The sequence below is a fragment of the Hippocampus guttulatus genome, chromosome 18 (assembly GCF_054856545.1).
Source record: "Hippocampus guttulatus isolate MCC_2025c chromosome 18, RoL_Hgut_1.0, whole genome shotgun sequence".
NCBI classification, from domain to species: Eukaryota; Metazoa; Chordata; class Actinopteri; order Syngnathiformes; family Syngnathidae; genus Hippocampus; species Hippocampus guttulatus.
The window spans coordinates 2,529,259-2,551,501 of record NC_141278.1 but is presented as its reverse complement, the minus strand read 5'-3'; the positions used below and the strand labels follow the sequence as shown (position 1 = coordinate 2,551,501).

At 48.3% G+C, this 22,243-nt stretch overlaps 1 protein-coding gene across 8 annotated transcripts; it reads right to left on the bottom strand.

Annotated features, from left to right (window-relative positions):
- Positions 1-933: 933 nt before the first annotated feature.
- Positions 934-13,923, bottom strand: rxrba (retinoid x receptor, beta a). 8 transcript variants are annotated; one of them, XR_015103675.1, is made up of 14 exons: positions 13,776-13,922; positions 12,913-13,075; positions 12,076-12,302; positions 11,732-11,882; positions 11,212-11,391; positions 9,514-9,674; positions 9,305-9,434; positions 8,025-8,157; positions 6,859-6,894; positions 5,740-5,831; positions 5,566-5,671; positions 4,706-5,360; positions 4,512-4,597; positions 934-4,430 (listed from the first exon to the last, which is right to left on the bottom strand). XR_015103675.1 is itself a non-coding variant. In XM_086136376.1 (12 exons), the coding sequence occupies exons 2-12, from the start codon at positions 12,926-12,928 to the stop codon at positions 5,213-5,215; spliced, it is 1,380 nt and encodes a 459-aa protein (XP_085992502.1). In that variant the 5' UTR covers positions 12,929-13,049; positions 13,776-13,923; the 3' UTR covers positions 934-5,212. The 8 variants fall into 8 exon arrangements, 4 of the variants coding, with proteins under 4 accessions (XP_085992502.1, XP_085992500.1, XP_085992503.1 ...); XR_015103674.1 differs by having other exon boundaries at positions 934-3,782; positions 4,261-5,360; XR_015103672.1 differs by having other exon boundaries at positions 4,512-5,360.
- Positions 13,924-22,243: the final 8,320 nt, after the last annotated feature.

Here is a 22,243-nt window from a genome sequence, read left to right as displayed (position 1 = left end):
AGCAAGGAGGAGCATAACAAGGAGCATAAAGAGATGGTGGGGGTGGGGGGGGGGGGACATGGCAGTCAAGCCACTAGAAACCCTAACACCAGCCAAACAGCAAATGTCCTTTGAGAATGCTTTTTAAACACCTGTGCTAAACATGACAAAAATTGGACTACCACTACGTTACTGATTCTAAAGGCCCAGGGCAGATTACATTGACAGGGCAATATATGATAACTGAATTCTGTTTGCCCCCACCCCAAAAAACATCTAACACACAGATGCACATACTAGAATCAGTACAGCTACTATAAGTAAATGAATGCATGCAAGTTGACGGACCAAATATTTGGGTTGCGAAGATCAGACAGTGCTTCTGATACCCGTCGAGGCCAGCGGGGAGCTTGAGCCGTGTCCTTGCATGTGGGACGATTTGTGTTACCTGGGCTTGCTGCCACGCACTTGACTTGCGGACGTGCCACCGAGGCCCTCAACAAGCTCGTCATTGTGCAGAAGCAAAACATCTTCCTCACCATCACACTCGGCAATCCTAATGGTTCAAAATGACATTTTAGGCCAAATACATGCAAGGTTTTTGTTTTTTTTTGTTCATTCTGATACTTAACCATGAGCGGATTGCATTGCTTCAGTAAACTAACTAAGCGAGGACCAACAGGCACACAGATGCGAGTTGACATTCCTGCAAGTGGGGCTCAGGCGGGTGGAAGCGCTCGCAGGTATGCCGCCTCCCCATTGGCTGGGAGGAGGAGACAACAAAGTGAACGCAATCCCCCAAAGTTTGCCAAGACTAAAAAAAGGTCAGTGCTCCCTCTGAAGGCTGAATGGCAGCAGCGCAGCCACACAGTGGTCAGCTGAGGCCCTGGGGGTCCTGCTGGACTGGCTGAGGTGCGGACCGGGGAGAAATAATGCAATGAAAAGCGGTTTGGGTTCAGTATTAAAAGCTTTACTCGGACATGATACAACAAACAGAAACAAGAGTCAGAATTAATGACTGGGAGGAGAAGAAAAAAAAAAACACAACTGAACAATATTTCATATTTTCTCTTCTTTCAAATCTCCAGAGCACACAACAGTCACGAGGCTCCACGTGTACAACGGAGTAAGATACAAACAGAATGGAGAACAGACATAAAACAAGAGGGACAGGTTCCATTCAAATTGGACAATCGATGCGTTTAATACTTTGTAATAAAAAAAAGGCTGGAAGCGCAATAGATTCAAGATGGGAAATAACACAAAGAGTGAATTTTTTTTGAGCAACGAGTAAACAATTCATGAAGAGTCTCGCTCTAAGGGGGAAATTAGTTTTGTTTGTTTTTCCCTGGTTCCTTCTTTAGTTGACCTTCAAAACACACGCCAACGTAGCCTTGACCTCCTAAAACAGAGCGACCCCTCCCACCAAATTGTCCACATGAGGACAAAGCGGCCTTCTGGACCCACTCTCACCCTCTCACAGGGAAGAAAGTGCATCTGCGCCGGTGGTGTGGCGCGAGCCCGACACACAAAAAGGTACAGTGCGGGGGAGCACCAACACACTGCGGGTTAAGCACCATGATGGACTACAAATGTCGGTCCTACAGTGGATATATAACGTCAACACACCCCGGCTCAAATGTGAGGATGTCAAACAAACAGATGACGTGACTCAGAGGCCTTGTGCATGCCTCTACAATTGCTGGTTCACAGCCCTGACCGGAGGCTTATTTTGAAGGTTTACCCACCGACCGGGTCACCTGTTTTGTTTTTTTTGACACGTCACAAGGAAGCAGTTACAGCTTAGACGAAGGCTGAAGTGACAGCCAAAACCGTCAACTGGGTAAGAGTTGTTGTTCTCCAATTTAAATACTTTAGCTACACTGTCAACGCCTCCAGCCTACGAGTCAAGTGAGAGCCGGCCGGCTTCTCCGCCACCAACACAAGAGGAAAGAGTCTTCCCCCGCCACCAAAAAAAGAAAAAACATACAAGCGCGCCGATGAACTGTGTCTTTCGCACACACTTCATTGGAGGGTTCTTTCATGTAATTAAAAAGCAGCAGAGGCCAAAGGGATGAAGGCTGAGGGCCGCATTGTAGCAATAGAGCAGTCATGCTCGCCTCCATCATGCCTTCGTATCACAGTCGGGACACTGCATTAAACTTCGACGCAATCTGGAAGAACGGAAACGCACCTCAACGCAGTGGGAGAAGCTTCAGTAAGCGCGGGGGACTCGGGGATGAGACGCACTTATGTAACAGAGCACAATTGAGCCACTGAGAACCAGAGCGGGCTAGCGAGCTGCTTTTTGGTCATTTTTAAATGCAGAAATGGCTACTGGTTTGAATCAAGGTTCTAATTTTTGCATATGAGGGTTAACCTTATTTTGTCATTTTTTTTCCATGAAATATTGAAAGATGTTTGGAATTCAAACACTATTGCACAACCCCCCCCCCCTCCTTCTTTCAGGCAACTTAAGACGACACTGAGCAGGTCCGACATAACTGAAGATGACAAATGACAAAATCTGAGGAAAGACACAATTTTTGGACAAACTAATCATTGAATTGTCAAATCAGCTACAAAACTTCTGCAAAACGACAAACTGAGTTCCCACACTATTTCTCAGTGGCTCAATTAATCTTTTGGTAAAAGTCCAGGTTGCATATTTTGGTCGAGTCCTAATTATCATGGAGGCTCAGCAGTTAAGGCCAACAAACGGCCTGTACAAAAGAGCGTCCGTCTTGCCGCGTTAAAAATCTAATTTTTGGGGTCCGCCTCCAAGAAGAGCATTTTTTAAAAAACATATATAAATTAATAACCCTCTAAACCAGGGGTGGGCAACCTTCTGTGCTCAAGGGCCACATTTAATTTTGAAATTGAAGAGAAGGGCAAGGAGGTTTAAAAAAAAAAAGTATATAAAATAGTATTTTTAATAACTAAACCTGTTTTTCCACGACTATTTGCAATAAACTAATGATTTAGTCAGATAAAATATTATTGGACAAAAATGAATTTATGAATGGATTTTACCTAAGAGGGCGTCTAAATTAACGCAACAAATAAAAGTGTTCATTTCAATAAAATAATTCAAGCTCGTTTTATTGTATTTGTCATTAATGGAAATGATAATGTATGAAGAGATACATTCATAATCAGACTTAGAAAACTGGCAAAATTGTTCAAAATAAAATTTTAAAAAACTTTTAAATGAGATCGACTAATAAAAAACACATTTATTAAGCCGTTTCAAAAAAAATTTTTTTTTAAATTCAAATGCACCGAAAGAACAAAGCGGGCCATACGTAGTTTGCCCACCCCTGCACCCGGCGCATGCCAGAAGAGAAAAGCCAAACACTGAAAAAGATTCATTCACCTGTCTCACAGGTCACCTCACGGGAGGAGGGGGGGCTGGGCTCCAAGTCACAAAAGCACACAAGTCCTCTTTAAGAGGATGCATTTGGAGTCTCTAATAGGCCACGTTATCCGCTTCCACCGCCCGTCTCACTGCCTGACCTGACCGCATGCTTGCATACTGTGCAGTGATCGCATTGGTATGAATGTGCAAGACCATGTTAGACATTGAGCCACTGCTTAAGGAGAAGGGAAAAAACAACAACAACAACAACACTTAAAAAACTTCTGACTGGAGAAAGGCTCACAATCATCAATCCATAGCAGTCCTGTTCAAACACTACTGGTCACGTTTGGAGCTGCGCTTGGTTGCAAATCACAGTAAAAGTCAAGTGCCAATCAAGGTCGCGGGTGCAAAGGTTGCAGTTTGGGCACGGTCGTTGATTTGACTGGGGCAAAAAAAACAAAACAAAAGCAAATGTTTTAGATGTTGGGTGGAAAAAACCCAATGAGCAGGATGTTTGTGAGTTTCAAGTCCTAATATTTACACATCTCATGTGGAAAAGTGTCAGGTAGTCAGTCACACAGAAGTCATTCGCATCCTAAATTCGAGGCAACACCGGTTCCTCACTGCCTTTGTCTAATGCCGACCAGTGATGTCATCAATCGGAGGAGGGCGGGGGTGGCATAGAAGATTGCAATATTACATCGTCCAATCATCTATACTTTTTTCATTCTATGGCCACTATTATGTGTACCAGGCTCATTTCACAGCCCCCCCCCCCCAAAAAAAATTGTCCTAGCTCAGCATCACATCGCGCTGGGCCTGCCCACTCAACAGGAACAGGTTTACATTTTCCTGACCGAACCCAAATGATCGGACCCAACACGGCAGCGAGGAAGAAGGAGAAAGCCACCACCAAGTACCTTGTCTCAGAGAACGGCGGCCCTTCGGAGGAAACGTTCGCACAGGTACGACTCACAAAAGTGCATTAATGACCGCCGGCGAAGGACGACGTCGTGGCGGTAAAACGAGAAAGTGAGCCCGCCCGGCGTGAAGCACTCGACTCCCCCAAGCTCGCCAAACTGCCAAGCGACTGCCAGGACAGACAAGAAAACAGCATCAACTCACAAAGAAACAAAGCCACGAGAAATTCAAGTCATTCTTTTTGTCTTACAAAGCCCACTGTGCGCACATCGAGGATGGAAGGGCAACGTTAAGAGTCATTCAAAGTGCTCCCAGACCCTTCCTGGATTTCAATGCCTTGGGGGGGGAAAAAAAGCTCTCATTTCATGAGTACAGTACTTCAAAGATAGAAGCCCAAAACTCGTTCCGGCATGATCGTGGAAATACAAAGCATGTGCATCATACATTTTAGGATGACGTCGATAAGGAGACACGCTGGTGTGATGGCGACCAGCTGATTGGAATGCTAGGCGCCTGATTGGAAGCCAGAAACCATCCGTGAACTCCGCGGATCCACGATACAGAGGCGCTCTGAGATGATTAAGACATTTACCACTCATACCTGTGCATATACACACACTTTTTATATATATATAGGTGTCTGTGTGTGTGTATATCTTCTTTTTTTTTTTTTTTTGTATATGCATAGTCGACTGCGTATGTGGTTGAGAAGAGGCGGTACAAGAAAGATGCTGGCACGAGTGTATTTTTCAAACCACGTTGCCTCTCCAAATTCAATCTGTCCGTAATGCAGCGGGTAAACCGCAGATGTGTGTGCGTGTGCACGAGTGCGAGGGCTGACTCGAAGCCCTGCTGGGTGCTGCCATTGAGCAGAGTGAAGCCCGACGAGCCGGACTGCGGGGCGGCAGATCCCGGCGTGCGAGGCGGCCTCCGCAGCGGCGGCCGGCTGGTCTAGGTGAGCTGGTGAGGCGCCTCCAGCATCTCCATGAGAAAAGTGTCGATGGGCGTGTCGCCGATCAGCTTGAAGAAGAACAGGTGCTCCAGGCACTTGAGGCCGATGGAGCGCAGCGCCGGCAGCCGCAGGAGGAGCTTGGCAAACCTGAGGGAGGACGCGTTACGCCGCGGACCAATCAAAACAGAGGTTGGGACTAAGGCTCGAGTCTTCACTGGACACGTTTCTAGCAAGTTACTGTGAAAACTAACCGATAAGAAAATTTTGGCCCAAACTTCTCATGACCGTGGAAAGTTTTTTTTTTTATCTTTGTCGCTTTACATCCCCCAGCTTTTCTTTCAGTGGTGCATACCTGCCCTGCTGCTCGGGGTACTTCTGCTTGCAGTAAGTCTCCAGAGAAGCGTACACCCTTTCTCTCAGCACCTCCACCTCGTTGGGGTTGGACAGGCCCTTGGCATCTTTGGGCAAAAGAGAGAGCGACGCTTCAGAGGAACCCGCCCAAGCGGTGACTTTTGCTTCTGCGTACCTGGATTGAAGAGGATGATGGCGCGCAGACAGCCCAGCTCACTCTTGTCCATCTGCATGTCTCTCATCTTGCTCACCAGCTCCGTCAAAACCCTGCCGAGGGAAAGCGGGAGAGTGGCGGACGACGGTCAGAAGAGCAGACTTTCTCGGCGCCTTCCATTAAAGCCATTCCTCACAAAGCGTTTGGATGGCGCCTAGAAGACGGGATGCTTCTGGAGAAACATCATCGATGCGTGATGAAAAGCGCACTGCGTGACAACAGGCTTGCGTTTGATTGGTTCGGAAACAAATTGGTCGTGCGTAGAAGAAGAGACAATTAGAACGTGGGTCGTTTTTTTTGGGGGGTTTTTTGGGCGCTGCCTTGAACGTGTTCCTTAACTCACACTCATTCATGTCCATGTTCCCCAGAGTACCCTCACCGCACGTCACCAAACAGCAAAAAAAGTGCAGCTGCGCGATCGGATGTTTATCGAATGGGATAGACCGTCACAAAACCAAAATGAAAACACTTGCAGGGAGCTGCTGTGGGCCACAACAATAAATTCTATTGCAATTACACTATTAACCACCCACCCCCTCACCAAGAAAAAAATGAATTGTGGCTTATTTTGCAGGCTAGGCTCACTGTTGCGGTTGCGAATGGTTGTGCTTGTCAACCTTAATCCGTTCAAGTTGCCTCGCAGGCCTCCACAAACCTTTTCCTCGTCGCCCACAACACATCTCTCTCATTACCGGCCTAGCCCGGGACAGATAGCTGGCACGCATGCTTATCTTTGTGCTCGTGTCGTGTATACCAGTAGGCTGGCCAAAAGCGGAAGAGAGGGGCTGGCAGGTATGCGCCACGCCACGCAAGTGCTAACGTTTCAACGTGGGTGGGTGTTGGGGGGGGGGGGGGGGTAGACTTTTCATACCCACTTTGTGTTCAGAAATCCCTCTCAGTGTCTTTTAGCGGTGTTTACTTTGGTCACCCAAAATTTAAAAGGCGATGACAAGAGCTTTCAGCACACAAAACAAAGCACAGCACACATATTGTGATCTGTCTTAGAGCTCGTGAATTTTTTTTCAATGAGGACTGCGGAGGAGGGGTTCAAGCAAAGTGTTTGTGTCGTGGCGTAATTACCTGTCAAATATGGCCCCAACCTCAGCATTGTGCGCCCTGTGTATGCAATCACAATGTGTTATTACAGTGTTATTACACAGTGTCATCGCTAATACACTTGTAAGTTATTTCGAGGGTCCTTAGTAGGTGATCTTATTAAGTCGAAGACATGTTTGGAAAAGTTAAGTGAATAAACCATGCACATTGTTTTTCGTGGCTTTTGCCCTAGACCAGAGCTTCTCAAACTGTGCTTTTGACAAATGAAAAGCTGACAGACATGTGTCCAATCTTATTGGGTGTAGTCAATGTTTTAGGCACGCATTTGATTAGAAAAAAAGGACTGTGTAATTAACAGAGAAGCCACACATTGTGATTGAACAGGCAAATCAATCTGCAAATCACAGTGTATTTTCAGTTGTTAAGGAGGGAGGCCAGCCTTAATGGTACTGTATTTATTTATTTATTTTAAAATCGCAGAGTTAGGGAATGGCTGCCCGACAGTTACTGACTATTCCGAGTCGCAAGAGTGCCTCATTATTGAGCGGGGATGCGCGGAAGACGTATTAGTCACCAGACTCCCGGTACAGGCGTGTGCCGCACGGAGAACGGAAGGAAGCGGTTGCAGCCACCCGGCACCCTGCTCAACGAGCCACGTGGCTCTGATATGGGACACCGCTGCGAGGTCTGCAGCGGGAAGGCGCCCTAGACGAATAATGCGCCTGTTGGCTTTTGAGGCGGATGCCAAAACGTCATGATCCACCAGGAAGATACTCTAAGACGGCTAAAAAGGAGCCTTGGGGAAAAACTAAAAGAGCAAACCCAGAAAACCGCCGCGGTGAACGTGATGCGGCGGGAAATTTGGGTGGGCCTAACTTTTGTGCTGGAGTACCAAAGAAAAAGTTGGCCGCACCAGTGCAAGCATTGCAAAAGGTTAGTCTCCAGCCCACCACACTTCCTGGACACCAGTTGCTACTTTCCGCAACTCATTTTGTGGCATGAATGAGCGAGCACCAAAACCACCAATAAGTGAGTTTTCAGTGAAGGGCTGAGGAGAGATTCCGATGAGGAAAAAAATAAAATATAAATAAAAAAATCAGGTGAACTGAGAACGGGCGCAGGGTTCGCGTTACTTCTCAAGCTTTGTCACCTGATCACGTGTGCGAGTTGGCAGAAAGGTGAACGGCTACCTGTCAAAGATGGCCCCGACACCGGCGCTGTGAGCACTGTTCCGGTGCACGTGGAGGCCGGTGGCCAGTAAGATTCCATCCTTCACCGAGATGGAGCGGTGGGAGAAGGAGGCGATCAGTAGCTCATTCCAACCTGCAGACAGGCATGTTTTACGGTGGATATTAGGGCTCATTGATTAGATGCTTTTTTTTTGGGGGGGGGGGGTCATTTTTTTAACAAACACGAGCAATATCTTCATCTCTAGCAGGATAAACATGATTTTTTTATTAGTTTGACTTTTTGAGTTTCATATTTATGAGTTGTCTTTGTTTGTGTGTGAATTTCCAATGTACAAAAAAAATAATAATAATAAATACACCACCACCGGATTGTGTAGCAAAATCATTTTAAAACCAAGCATCCTAAAATCAAATACAGGTACCGTACAGACTTGAGAGTACAATAAGTGTGTCACGACCCAAAACGGTTTGGATGGTCTCGCTTTCCATGCCTTGCTTGCCACGTTACAAACTTCTAAAATGCATTTGTCACTCGAATTCCTGTTGAGAAGTATTCCACACCTAACTCAATACACGCCACTTGCACTTTTGCTTTTAGCTGTGAGTCACAGACAAATTGGATAACTGTTTATCTCGATACCGTATTTTCACGTCTATAAGACGCACCCAAAAGTCTTCCATTTTCTCCAAAATGGGCGGGGGCGCCTTAAGATGCGGCTCGCCTTGTAGCAGACGGAACTGAGGACAGCACGCGGACGTTCAAGTGGGAGGGGTGGGCGTGAAAGAGGACGCTAAAGGCACGGCCCCACAACATCCCAAACATGGAATTTATGAAGAAACTCGCTTACGGAACAGAGTTTAAACTGCGAGCTATTATTGGAGCTTACGCAGAAAGCTCGGCAGCATTTCCGAGGAGCCGCACGGCAACCAGACTGACTCTGACAATGATGCGAGGAAACCTGGCGAAACCTGGCTTTGATGGTAAACTTCCCCAGCGGTTCGTTTCGGATCCAGAAGATGAGGACTTTTGCTGGATTTAATGGTGAGGATTGATCCAAAAATAGCGTGAGTACATTGTTAAATACTTCCATCGAGTACAACCCAACTCAGTTTTGCTGCCGCTGCCTTTTTCAAAGCATACGTTTGACCATGCTTGCGTCCAATAATACAATGCGCCTTGTGTATGTGTTCAATACAGAAATTGCACCCGTTATATGACACTACACCTCTTAATACGGTTGGGAAAATTCGGTAGCTCTTCCAACGGTGATGAAACCCACCTGCGCGTAGCAAGATAACCTGATCGTCGAGGGGCAGCTCCGAGAAATGGGGGATCCTCTTGGCCCACTCCACCAGGGTGAAGAGCTGCTTGTCCGCTGCCTGGCAAATGTTGGTGACGGGGTCGTTGGGCTGAGGAGGAGCGGGAAGGAACATTTGATGATGCCACACGTGAGGATTAACAGAGCATCCCTTCGCCCGGTCGACTCACAGAGCTTCCTCCCGAGCTTCCGTCGGCATGAAGCTCCGTCTTCTGTTCCACGGCCATCTCTGCCTCCAAAATCTTCTCCACTGGCATGTCCTCGTTGACCACGCTGGTGGACTCCACCTCGCCCTCGCGTTCCTTGTTCCTTTGGCGCTCTTCTTGAACAGCTGAGGAACAGGAGAACAAACAACAGGATGAGCCACTGCGAATAAATCAAATCCAAAATGTTATAGGGCCTGTAGGGGAGATGTGCAAAAGAATGAATCATGGTCAAATTTCAGGAGGAAAAGCAGGAAAATAAAAGCGGACCAAGAAGCAGCACTACAGTAATAAAGCACACTAAATAACTCACCCATCCCCACAATATATTCAACGATCGCCTGTTCCTTTTGCTCCGTCTGGTGTGCGAGCCTTGGCCACCGGGATGCAGTACAATGCAGTCAGACGGCAACAAACGAAGAAGAGTCTCATGACTAATTGACTCGGTGCGCGCTAACAATTAGCAATTAGCTCACTTGTAAGCTAAGGTTTTGGTGCCATGTGGTGACATTTTAGGTTTTTAAAAAAGGAACACAAACATATGTCTTGTCTAGGGAAACCAAGACAAACAAGTATTATAAAAAAATGATGAGATTTACAGTATTTGTGAAAGAAAAAAAACATGGAGAGACATCATTCACAGACCTGTCAGAGAATTATGTAGGATAGGTTTAAGGAAAACACAAATAAATAAATAAAACAAAGAAAACTGCTAGGTGAATTTGTGAACAGGCGGCGCATTTCAGCACGTCACAAAATTCAGTCTGTGTGTGAAAAAGTGCAGCGCACCATTTGGGGAATTTCAAGAACTGGAACCCAGCCCCCTTGTGCAGGCACGAATACATATCGCTGTCCCTCGCCCGCTCAATCCACAGCCACGCTAGAACGCGCCCATCCCCACCCCCTGTCCTTACATCTGTCGCTCATCTGAGCCACTGCAGGAGGGAGAGGGTGGACGAGAGGAAACAAAAAGGGGAGCAAAGGGAGGGGGGCTTAGTGTTTGCAAAGCTTAGTCAACCCTATGTCCCCCTCCACTGCCGCTGCTTTATCCCCTGGCACCCCAGACCCAATCATTTTCAACACACTCTCGTTTGAATCGCGTTTGAGAGTGAACGGGGGGCATCTTTCAGGCCTCCGGCTCGGCTCGAATCTGTGAAGCGTTGCTATGGCGACAGAGAAAATGCCATCTGAGAATGCATGTGGGACTCAATATCTCATCCAGTAGAGCAGGGGTCGGGAACCTATGGCTAGCGAGCCATATATGGCTCTTTTGATGATTGCATCTGGCTCACAGATAAAACAAAATATTCTTGCTTGTTTGACTATAATTCCACGAGCTTTGCTTAACCATCGTGAGGAACGGAAAACGTTCATGTTAATGGTATTATAACAAAATTATTTTAAAGAATATATTCAGAGGCTTATTATACTGCCATCACGATTTGAGCCTCTCAGTTAAATTACTGCGGTGCCTTGACGTACGAGTTGAATTCGTTCGGGACCACGCTCACAAAAACAACTGCAAAGTAAAATCGCAATCACAATATAGAGGAGGAGGCGGGTCACAATGAGGTTATTTTTCAAATTCCTTCAACCCCTCTCTCTAAATAGCTCCATCATTGCTACTTTGGTTCTTGCGGCTATTGTGTTTGTACCCCTGCTTACCTTCTCTTTTCATGCCCATGGCCAGGCACTTCTGGTAGCGGCAATATTGGCAGCGGTTCCTCTGCCTCTTGTCCACCATGCAGTCCTTGTTGTCCCGACAGGTGTAGGTCAAGTCTTTGCGCACTGTCCGCTTAAAGAAGCCTTTGCAGCCCTCGCAGCTGTACACGCCATAGTGCTTTCCTGGTAGGAGAACCAAACCAAATGTTCGCCAGTGGAGGAAACCATTTTTTGCTTGTAAAAAATTAGCCTTATTCTTCGCAGTGCTATGAAGAGAAATGTTACTTGTTTAGAAGTGCTCTACAATATATAAAACAACTTTTTTTGTAGCAAATGTCATTTTTAGTATGTGCCGCAAGCCACTTAAAAGTGGTCGGCAGGCCACAAATGGCCTGCGGGCCATCGTCGGGACAACTTTAAACGTTTTTATTGGTTATTTCTCTCTATTGTGTTAATGTCACATCCTGTTCTGGATCTACATGGTATATGTGATGCAAGGAGAACAGAGATGAGGCGTAGTCACCAGAGGATCGGTCGCCACAGATGGAACAAAGACGTTTCTGCGAAAGCATCGGGCCCGGGCTGTGCGCCGAGAGCTTCAGGCCTATCGGAGGTTTGACATCATCTGAGCTGCTCACCGTGTGAAGTCCAGACATGGAAACTGTGGAGTTGATCTGAATGAAGGACAGCAGAAGATGACTGCAAAAACTGTTCTCCAAAATACAAGGGGGGGGGGGGGGGGGGGGCAATGAATTTCTTGAAATGAGTAAACACAGCTAGCTTCAAAAACACCGAGTGAAGTCTCAAAATGATACTTCATTTGGAATTTTATATCCCAATTAGAGCAGGGTGGCGACAGGACCTTACTTGTGGACTACTAATGGGACCGTAGCCGACCGACGGTGTCCCTGGCAGGCAGGGGGAGCCCAGAGAGGAGCTGATAACCGAAAAAGGGGAACCGATGCTACTGATGGGGCTGTTTGCGCTGGAGATGGGAGGCAGGGAGGTCATGGAGGCCGCCGCCGGTACTACAGGTGGCGAGCGCTGGCCTGACGGAGGGGACGACACTGACGAACTGTCCGGACTCCGTGAATCTGGCGAGAAGCATTTCAGTCATGTAAATTAGTCACTCTCAACTGATCTTCTACAGCACCTGGGTGTGCCAAAAGAGACAATTCAGGTGTGACATATCCAATTTCAATTGGTCAGATTTTTTTTTTATGACAAATAAGGTGTTTTTGTTTATGTATGTATGCCAGCAATGTATCTTGGCAGGCCAAACAATTAGACGCTCTTCCACTGGGTGGCAGTAGGTAACGCCAATTTAGTACACGAGGTCCCGAGAGATCTTATTTATTATTTTTAAAAAACGATTAAAAAAAAGACTAAAAACTATTCTGAGCTTTTGTGTTTTCATCTGAAAACCACCCTGCTCACAACCACTACGATGCAGACTGACGATGTTAAAAGATTGCAATGATATGCTAAGATGTTAACCGGCATCGACATCACTACCATCAATACAGACATTATTGCAAAAAAAATGTGGTTGGTTCACACGCTAGTTTGACAGGCCTTTGGTGCATCCAGAACAAACATTCTTGGCACTTGAATTAAAAAATAAATAAATAAACGAAATAAGATTCCGTTTCTCCACCGGGTGCGTGACACTTGGGCTGTGGCTGCCAGTCCCTTGGTTCTCACCTCGACTGTCTCCCATGATGCTGCTGTCTGCGGCGTGGGGGGGTCGCCGGGAGTCACTGGCGGCCGCACACCGTCGAGCCTCCGCGTCGTCAGCCCGACGTCAAACTCGAGACCGCGGACTGCGGCCCGGGCCGGAGCTGTTTTAGGGAAACCAAAAACGGCTCTGAAATGCCAACACATGCAAAAGGAGGATACATTAGGTGCCGAATGGGAAGCTACAATCTACGAAAATGTACACGTAAAACAGCAACGAGCGTCTTTCGAACGCCCCTATGTAGTTGGCGTTCATGACCGAGACACTCGATTGTCTGTATTTCCTGAATTTGTTGCTCTATCAAATTAAATTTGCCAAAACAGAGAGCTCTCCGGGAGACGTCAACTTGTCTTGAGCAGGGAACCAAAAACACGTTAAAACCAAATTGACTATGCATGAAACTCATTTAGGCGGCCCGCTAGGGTTTGTACGGTTTCTTTTGTCTGCTATCAATAATAAACAAACAACAACAAAAACATTTAGTTCCAGTGTTTAGCTGAAGGTAGCCACCACATAGCTTCACCGTTAGCTCACACTCGGAACCCCTTTACCTTCAAACGCGACAAACCTTTTCTTGCATCAGTGGCCAGAAAACACGAACAACGTGCGCGCGGTGGTGTTTATCGTCATAATTCCCCCCCCCCAAATGCGCATTTAGCTTCCAAAGTTGTCAAAGCAAGGGAGACGCTAACCCATGCTAGCTGGGTTAGTTAGCTGCTAACGTGTTTGCGACTTAACTAAGAAGCTAACTCGAAAGCTAAAGTGTTTGCGTTAAACATTCGGGAGGTGAATGTCGCAAATTGGGCAAAAACGGATGCGAATTACTGACGTTTAGCGGCGCGGCTTCCTCCCATGAATCGATGTTGCCGACTAGGCCCCGAGTGTCTGTCTGCCCCCCCGACACCTCCAGCGCGGCGCGCATACTTTGGCCCGCAGACAGCCCACCCTAACCGTGCCAGGATGAAAACATGGTGCCTCAACTGCACTGCAGCCCGCAGCTTTAACTCAACTCAGGGACGGGTTGAGATACCTGTACAGTATCTCAAATCATGTTTTCCACTGGGATGAATGGAAATGCCATTATTCCATCTCTAAGCCTTCCCTTCAACTCAACTCAAGTGTATTTCTCCAGCACTTTCAAACAGCCATTGCTGCATGTACATCATATATACAACAATAAAGCAATAAATCAATAACAAGGACGGTAGAAAGCACCAAACGGTAAAACTAAGATCAAGTCTGAGTCATGCTGAGTCAAATGCCAAAGAATACAAGTGAGTTTTGAGGCGGGTTTTAAAGATGGACAGTGAGGGGGCTTGCCGAATGTTCAGTGGGAGGTCATTCCAGAGAGAGGGACCAGCAAGGGAAAAGGCACGATCCCCTCTGAGCCTCCATTTAGTTCTTGATACTTCTAATAATGTCAGGTCCACACACCTGAGGCAGGTGTGTCGGGGCAGATGAGCTCAGAGAGGTAAGGTGGCGCGAGGTCATTTAGAGATTTGAAAACAAATAATAGGATCTTGAAAATAACTCAAAAATGTATAGGGACCCAGTGAAGGGATGCCAGAGTAGCAGTTATGTGCTCCCTCTTACGAGTACCAGTCAAGAGACGAGCAGCTGGACCAGCTGGAGACGCTTAATAGAGGATTTTATGTTGTCTTGAGAGGGAAGAAATTTCATCTGATCTGACTGATCTCAGGACTTCATTCATTGAAGGTTTAACGTTTCCATGTCAATATTTTAGTTCCCCAGCGACAAAAAACTCTTTCCTTCGCCTGTGGATTTTTGTCTTGGACAGTATTACTGATATATTTTCTAAACCTTCACCGGAGATGAACCTATGAAATGCACTTTTGTAGTTTTCATCCCAAATGATGAATCCAGCCAATCTGAGATTAAAATCTGACCTTTGGGCTGACATTGATTGTTGCGCTGTAAACCTGTGGAGGTTTCAGAACTCTTATGAACAGGACACACAAATTATGTTAAATGTCAACATCGAATGAGATCCAATTAAAAGTAATCAGTCAGAACATAAGACCTATCAAAAACGTCATCGTAAAGTTGTTTTTATTGCTAATATGGATGCGAAACATGACATCACATGAATGAAAGAAAAACACATTTCGTCCAGAGGAGCCCGCTTTTATTCACTCACAACATCATCATTTCGGTGAGTCCACCACCAAAACAAGAATCAAGCAATTCCGTCAGACAAACGAACGGACGGACAGATGGATAGATAGATAGAAGGTAGAAATCTTTGAGTTTAACTTTTAAGAACTCAGTTCATTAAAAGTTCTTCTCAAATTGAATCCCATGTGGCATATCGGCGCCTTCTGTTGCAAAAACGCAAACACATATCAAAATGTTTGAGTATCTGAAGATTGTGCTAAGAGAAATGGTTTTGGGTTGTTTTTTTTGCTGCCCTTGAGATCCAGAATGTGACGTGGAGCGTGTATGCATGTTTGTGTGTGAGTGAGTACGTGAGTGTGAGTGCCGCGGGAGGGATTAGCTGCAGTGTGTGTCCACTAGTGATTAGCTTGGTCAGTGGGCCTGTTGTGCATTCACTCCAGCCATTAGCATATTAATGCTCTCTTGCTCTTGATCCCCCCCCCCCCCCCAACCCCTTAGCCCCCTTCCCCAACCCCCACCACAGCACCCCTTTGCCCCGCTCTTTCTCTATCTATCCATATTTGCCACACTGACTTGTCGCTTCCTGTAGCTCCCGTCTTGAAATCTCACCCAAACCGACTGAGCGTATTTGAAGGTGCTCATTTTCCCTCTGGAACTTTCCTTCCTCTTCCGCGACCTTTTCATCCTGTCAGGAAAACACACACAGAGGCAAATTATCGAATTTCGAGCACAGGGGGTCGAACCCAGCGACAACACTTCCGGTGCCGACTGAGCACATCCCGGTCCGAGATGGCAGCAAAGTGGATACATTCGCCTCCTCCGTGGACAGCCCTCATCCACAGATCGAACCTCCCGGACTTTGGAATAACTTGCCCAAGGAGATACGACATGTAAAATCAATGACATCTCTGAAATGGCGTCCGAGAACTCACTTTTACAGTCCCACTTTTGGGACCGCGTCAGCAGTGCTGGTCTCAGTCCACATGGTTGGGTTCTCGTAGTGTCTTGTATTTTCAGTCATTTTGTTCTATGAATGCTTCCCCTTCTGCCAAAGTGCTTGGTCAACACATTTTGAAAGGTCCTCGATACAAATCAATGCAAAGTTCAACTTGGATTTTAATACTGGCTCCAAGTCGACATCCGCCCTTCTTTGGAGACCAGGTCCACTTGTATTTCCTGCTCATCCCTCGTCGACAGGGAGAGGTCAGGGGCGTGATGTCCATCCACAACTCCTGGTTTCACCAAGGCAGACGCAAGAATTGCGTTTGGACAATCAGCACCGGACCCCCCCGTCCTTCATTCACGGCTGGTGGTCGGCATGGCTCGTCCTGAATCGTCCCTTCCGTCCCTTTGATGACGACCTTTGGCCTGTCGGCCGCAGGTCAGCGCAGGCGGCTGGATATGAAGGCAGAAGATCGAGAGGGGGGTGCGGGGGGGGGGGGGGGGGAGCAGCGGGAGAAGGTGAGAAGAAAAGACAGAAAGCAAGAACCCCAACTCATTCTCTGTGTGGGTGACACCATGATGAAGAGAGGGGTCACCAACCAGGGCGGGGGAGTGGGGGGGGCCGTGTCGGGCCGCCCGCGTGAGCTGCTGCAAAAGACCGAGTGCACGTCAAAAGAAGACAAAAGCCTGCCATGATAACTCAGCACATCCAGATGAGCCCGTCAGCGGCAGTGCAAGTGAGGCCGGTGTGGGGCAGGTGAAGTTGGGGAAATGTGGGGAGGTGGGGCCTCAAAATGTAAAAAAAAAAAAAAATGGTCCAATGGGCTCACATTTTCTCTTTTTCTGCTCGGCTGTGTGAGGCGTTTTCTCCATTCGCTTTCCCCCCAGCGCCGCGGTCTTTGGCGGTGAGGCCGGGCCTATTCATGGGAGCCCCCATGTGCTGTGCCCACCATTGAGGTGCAGAGCAGCATGGCCACAAAGGATGCCAGAGCCCTCCCCGAGCCCTCCCAGATCCCCCAAAAGCTCACTGAGACGCCTCCGATTTCTTAGAGCTATTTGCTCTCAATTCCAAAGACACTCAACCCTGCTAGCATGACGAAGCGTGGAACAGGCCAACCCAGGATGCAAACTTTGCCATCAAGTTTGCCGATCAGGCCCGAAGGCCTGAGCTCATCTGCCGCGTCCTCTCCAGAGGCCAAACCTCAAATCCGCCCCCCCTCCCCCCCCCCCCCCCCCCCCATCACACGTGGAAATCATCCGCACTAAAAGCTCAGCCAGGTGAAACGCGGGGCGAGAAATTACCTGCAAAAGCATGTGTGGAGGTGGCGCTCCCCTTTGGTGTCTTTGCCCTCTTGGGAGACGCTCTCCTCTCTTCACTCCTCTTCCGAGGCCGAGCACGCCGGTCTCGCTCCTCCATCTTTCACCCTCAACGCCTCTCCCACCTCTGGTCCCACGTCCTTCTTCCTCTCCTTCTTCAACCCTCTGTGTCCGGACCCCCGCTCCCCCTACCCCCCACCTGCCCTCGCCCACCCCCCACCTCTGCCTTTACAATTTGGTGGCCCTTCTCCCGGTTTTCCCCGCCCTTCCCAGCTCTCTTTCTCACTCTCCCTTTCAGTCCTCGCCCCGTCTCTGCCTCGCTCACTCGCTCCCTCTCCTCATTTCATGCAGTGCTGGGGTTACCTAAGAGACTGGGCCTCAATGGAGAAAATCTCCTTTGGCACAATGAAGTGGGTGAGAGGCAGAGAGGAGGGGCGGGGGGGAGTGGCGGGTAGCGTTGGGGTTCGGGTGGAGGAGGCGGTGTCGGGAAAGTAGTAGGATGCAGAGATGGAGGATGTGAAATGCACAAATGTGATGAAATGGTTTTGCTTGTGTAGTTTTGCCCCATGGCAGCTGAGGACCTCTCTCCTCAAACCTATTGCCCCACCCCCACCCCACCTGCTCCTCACCCAGCTCACTTGCGAGTTAACCGGAGGTTACAGAAACGCAGAAGAGTATAAGTGCTAGGAGAGGATGCGAAGCTCACTCCGCCGGAACCTTCAACCGGGCGCTTGCCGGTGGACTTGCGGCCAGGCTGTAAGCATACTCGACACTTATCCAGTGAGACGGTGCCAGCATGCGTTTGAAACCATACCAGTGATTGTGACCACCGGAAATGGTGTCTTCGAAGACAAACAGAGTAATGCGGTTGCAATCGATTCAATGCCCCGAGAAAGAAATGATCTGGAGCAAGCGTGGGCAAACATGCAAGATGGCGGCCCTCCGGGACTGCAATTGCCCACCGCTGACCTGGACAAATGAGAATAGCCACAAGCATACGGCGGTTAGGTTCACGAGCGTGGCGAGAATACGCGAACCCCGCCAAGTCGAGATTCCAACCCTGAACCTCAGAACTGCATGGCGGACATGCTAACACACTCGTGCATCCTGCCAAAGAGCCCCCCCACCTGCCCCCCTTTTGCCAAAAACTAATCTTCCTCTTTAACCTGTCCTCCCGTGGCTTGTTTGGAGGTTTCGGAGGTGAGTTACTGATTAGCAGCAAAACTGCTGCACTTGATTTTATGACGGCCACCTTATGAAGCTCCTGGGCCGTGGTATTCAGTTTGTTGATTGTCTCTGAGTTTGCAAACAGCCCCCCCCCCCGCCCTCACCCCTTTGCTCCTCTCTGTGGCTTTACAACCACCCGCCTCCACCAAACACAACCTCCCTCACCCAGGCCCCGCCTTCCTCTCATTGGAGGATGTGAGGAAACAATGGGGAGAACAACAGCACAGAGATATAATGAACGGCACACGCACAGAGTTAGCGCGCTCCTACGCGCCGGAGCGCACATGGGCGATGTGAAGTGGGATCCGAACATGGCTATTTTTAACACGCTTACTGACTGAGGTGGTGAAAAGTCTACACACCCCTGTTCAACCATAGGGTTTTTGTCGCGAAAGAAAAATCAATAATTTCATAACCTGGAGAACTAAATTGCTGAAAAAAAAAAAAGAAATGTTTTTTTTTAAATTAGATTAGAAGGAAAAATAAACACCTGCGACAAGCTGGTTGGACTTAGAACTCGGATGTGGCAGGTGAAATTTGATCCCATTGGACCAGAACTAAATTTCATGAGGGGAAATGTGTTGTGGTTCGATGAAGACAAGACTTGATGCGTACGCGTATGTCATGATGTGTAAAATAACAGATTTCGTGCGGACGGATTAATGGTATCGATTTGTGAAAAAATATTAGGTCGAGCCTCTGGCTTTTCTGCCCAACAGCGACGATATGTGCCAGTCATATCGAGTGAAAAAAATACTTGAATTATGACTTGATTACACAAATAGTGACTTGACTCGGCTTGCTTGAAATTTAGCAGGGACTCCTTGATTTTTTTTTTTTTTTTTTGCCACAGTGACTTGCTTGTAACTTGAAGGTTAAGACTTGCTTGGGACTTGCACATATGTGATTTCGTCCCACCTCAGGTGTGCTGAGGCGCCAAGATCTCGGCCCTAATGGCTTCATCAGGCCCCGGGTACACGGGCCCCCGCTGACCTGAGGCGATAAGGGGTGTTTGAATGTGGCACGGGGAGGTGGCGTTGGGGAGTGTGGATGGAGGCGTGTGTCTATAAGTATGCGCACATGTGTGTGTGCGGCGGGTGTGAGATATTGAGTGTGGGGGGGGGGGGGGTTGGGGGGGCAGCTTAGGGCAAATTGTCCACGGTGCCCCCCCCCCCCTCTCCAGTAGGCTCTGAATGAAGCTATTTCCAGGCCTCTGTCCATCTGTTACCGTGGCAGCAGCAGTGAGCAAGGTGTTGCCATGGCGCACTGGACACAAAAAGGCGTGGCGTGGGAACGAGTCCAGGGGTCAGGAGTAAGGGTCAGCGGGTCTAGGGTCACAGGCAGCTGGACAGCACACAAGAGGAGGCCGGGGTGAGAAAAGGAGGGAAGAGAGGGTTACCCCCCCCCCCCCGCCCCCCACCTCCACGCTAGCCTTTCTTCTTTCAGACGTCTGAGGAGTGGACACCGCTGGACGCTAACATTGAACTGATAAAGCGAGGTGGTGGCGGGGGAGGGGGGCGGTTAGTGTACAGGGCGAAGGGGCCCAAAAACGGAGCTTTGCAAGGCTTCCCTGTATTAGCCGACGGTCGCATTTGCCAGCCAATTGACGGTTCTCAATGCCCTGCATACACGCCACCGTTGAGTGGACGGCGGAGGCCAAAGGGTCATTGTGCCTGTGTGGCCCCTTCCTGCACTTTGGCAGCATAAGTGATAACCAAAGAAGACAAGAAAGGCGGCTTCATTCCACTCGTTTTGAGCTGCAACAATACGCCAGTGCAGCGCGAAGTGACTCAGCGTTCCAATACTTCAACATTTGCAATGTATCTGACTCACATTCACTGATCTGATTCTCTCGGGACAATCTAAACCAACCTTTTGGAAGCCATGGCGTTTATCTTACATTTCAAAAATGCCAACGCGCAGCACCAAACAAGAACGTCCCAAAAAGTTGACATAGCGGAATAAACGATGAGATTTCAACAAACCAAACACACCAGAGCTGCCTTCACGTTGCCACATACGGGAAGGGGAAAGTTTCAGTGCCTTTCAGTAGATTGAAATCTCGATCGGCCAGCATGAGATCATGGATGTCACGATCACAGCGCGCGTGACGCCACAAGTTTGCGACCGTCTGAGTTTGAAAGTAAACAAGCGGCTGTGCTTTACAACCACCGACACTTCGTCCATTGACAAGTAACACGTATGCAGGGAAAAATCCGCAGCGCACTTGTCACAAGCTGCCAGTTCCAATGATTAATTATTTCTATCAATCCCTCCCAGGCTTTCCGTTTTCAAATGATCACACCGGCCCACCAGTGGATGAATCCGACGGAATAATTCAAATGTCCACCTGCTCCCGTGGCCAAGCCAAACAGACAGGAAAGATGGTTGAGGCACATGGGCGGATAACAGGTTATGACGACCTGGATCGCAAACGCAATGACACATGCGTGTGCGCGCACACACACACACACACACACACACACACACACACACACACACACAGGAAGGCGCACAGCCTCATACAATGCGAAAAACACACTCAGGGCCCCTTTTTGGACTTTAATAGCTGTTTGCCGAGATGAAGCGAGCTCGGCGTCTCTGCTCGTCGGAGGCCGCGGTAATAGGATTAGGAGCGGGCCAAGTCCAATGCTCCGTTTGACACCTTTTGTCCGCCCGCCCCGAGACGCAGATCACAGCCATGGCGAGCGGGACAAAAGCCTTTGAAGCAATTTGTGTTGTCGCTACAAATGCGTCCCGATGGGAGAACGGCGAGCCGCAGGTTCCACGGCACATCAAATTAACGCAGATTGTTGATGACTCAATCCGCATTGGGGGGGGGGGGGGGGGGGGGTTGCAAGAAATGATGTCGTCTCACATTCAGGAGCTCAATGAGATGGTTAACAATCAATTCATTTTTGAGAAACTCCTCGTTACTATTTCTAAAATAAAGCTGTCGTGACGATACAGCAAATAGTATGCTGTATGACCCACAAGGTCCAATTGCATTTTCAATTCTTGTTCCAAGAGGCCATAGCCATTAATCTAGTCGAGCACCCCCGAAAGGTTTATTCCAAAAAAGGCAAAAACAACCCCCCCAAAAAGCACTTTGGTATGATAAAAAAAATAGCAAATTGGAAACCCAAAGCAAGTCGCAAAGAAACCCGTGAGAAACAAAAGACCCAACACTGATCACAATGGGGAAAACGTCAACAGCGATGATCCGACCATGACTGACACATTTCTTGTTCTCTTGCTTCAGCGCCATTTGAACTCGTCTTACTCCCGGTGTGCGCACCTTGGCCACCGGGGACAATATAATCCACGTAATGACACGGCAAGAAAAGTTACACAACTCCGTGACCCAATAAGCTCCAGTGAGAGGAGTCATTTTTTTTGCAGAGGATAAAGAATATATGCTTCTGAGTATTGCCACGTTGTCTTTTGACATATCGTCAGCTCATAGCGTCATTGAGGTTGCGGGTTCGAATGTGGGCTCAGCGGGTGCGTTCCGTTGCTCACTGCGCGTGTGTCATCTGTGTGTGACTTTGAACCTCGCCTCGCTGACTTTTGGCAGGAAGCGTAGCCGCTCATAAAACTCTTTTTGGTGGTTCTCCCAGTGTGCACTGAGGCTGGGGAGAGCACAGAGAATCTCTGTGTGGACTCCAATCGTGT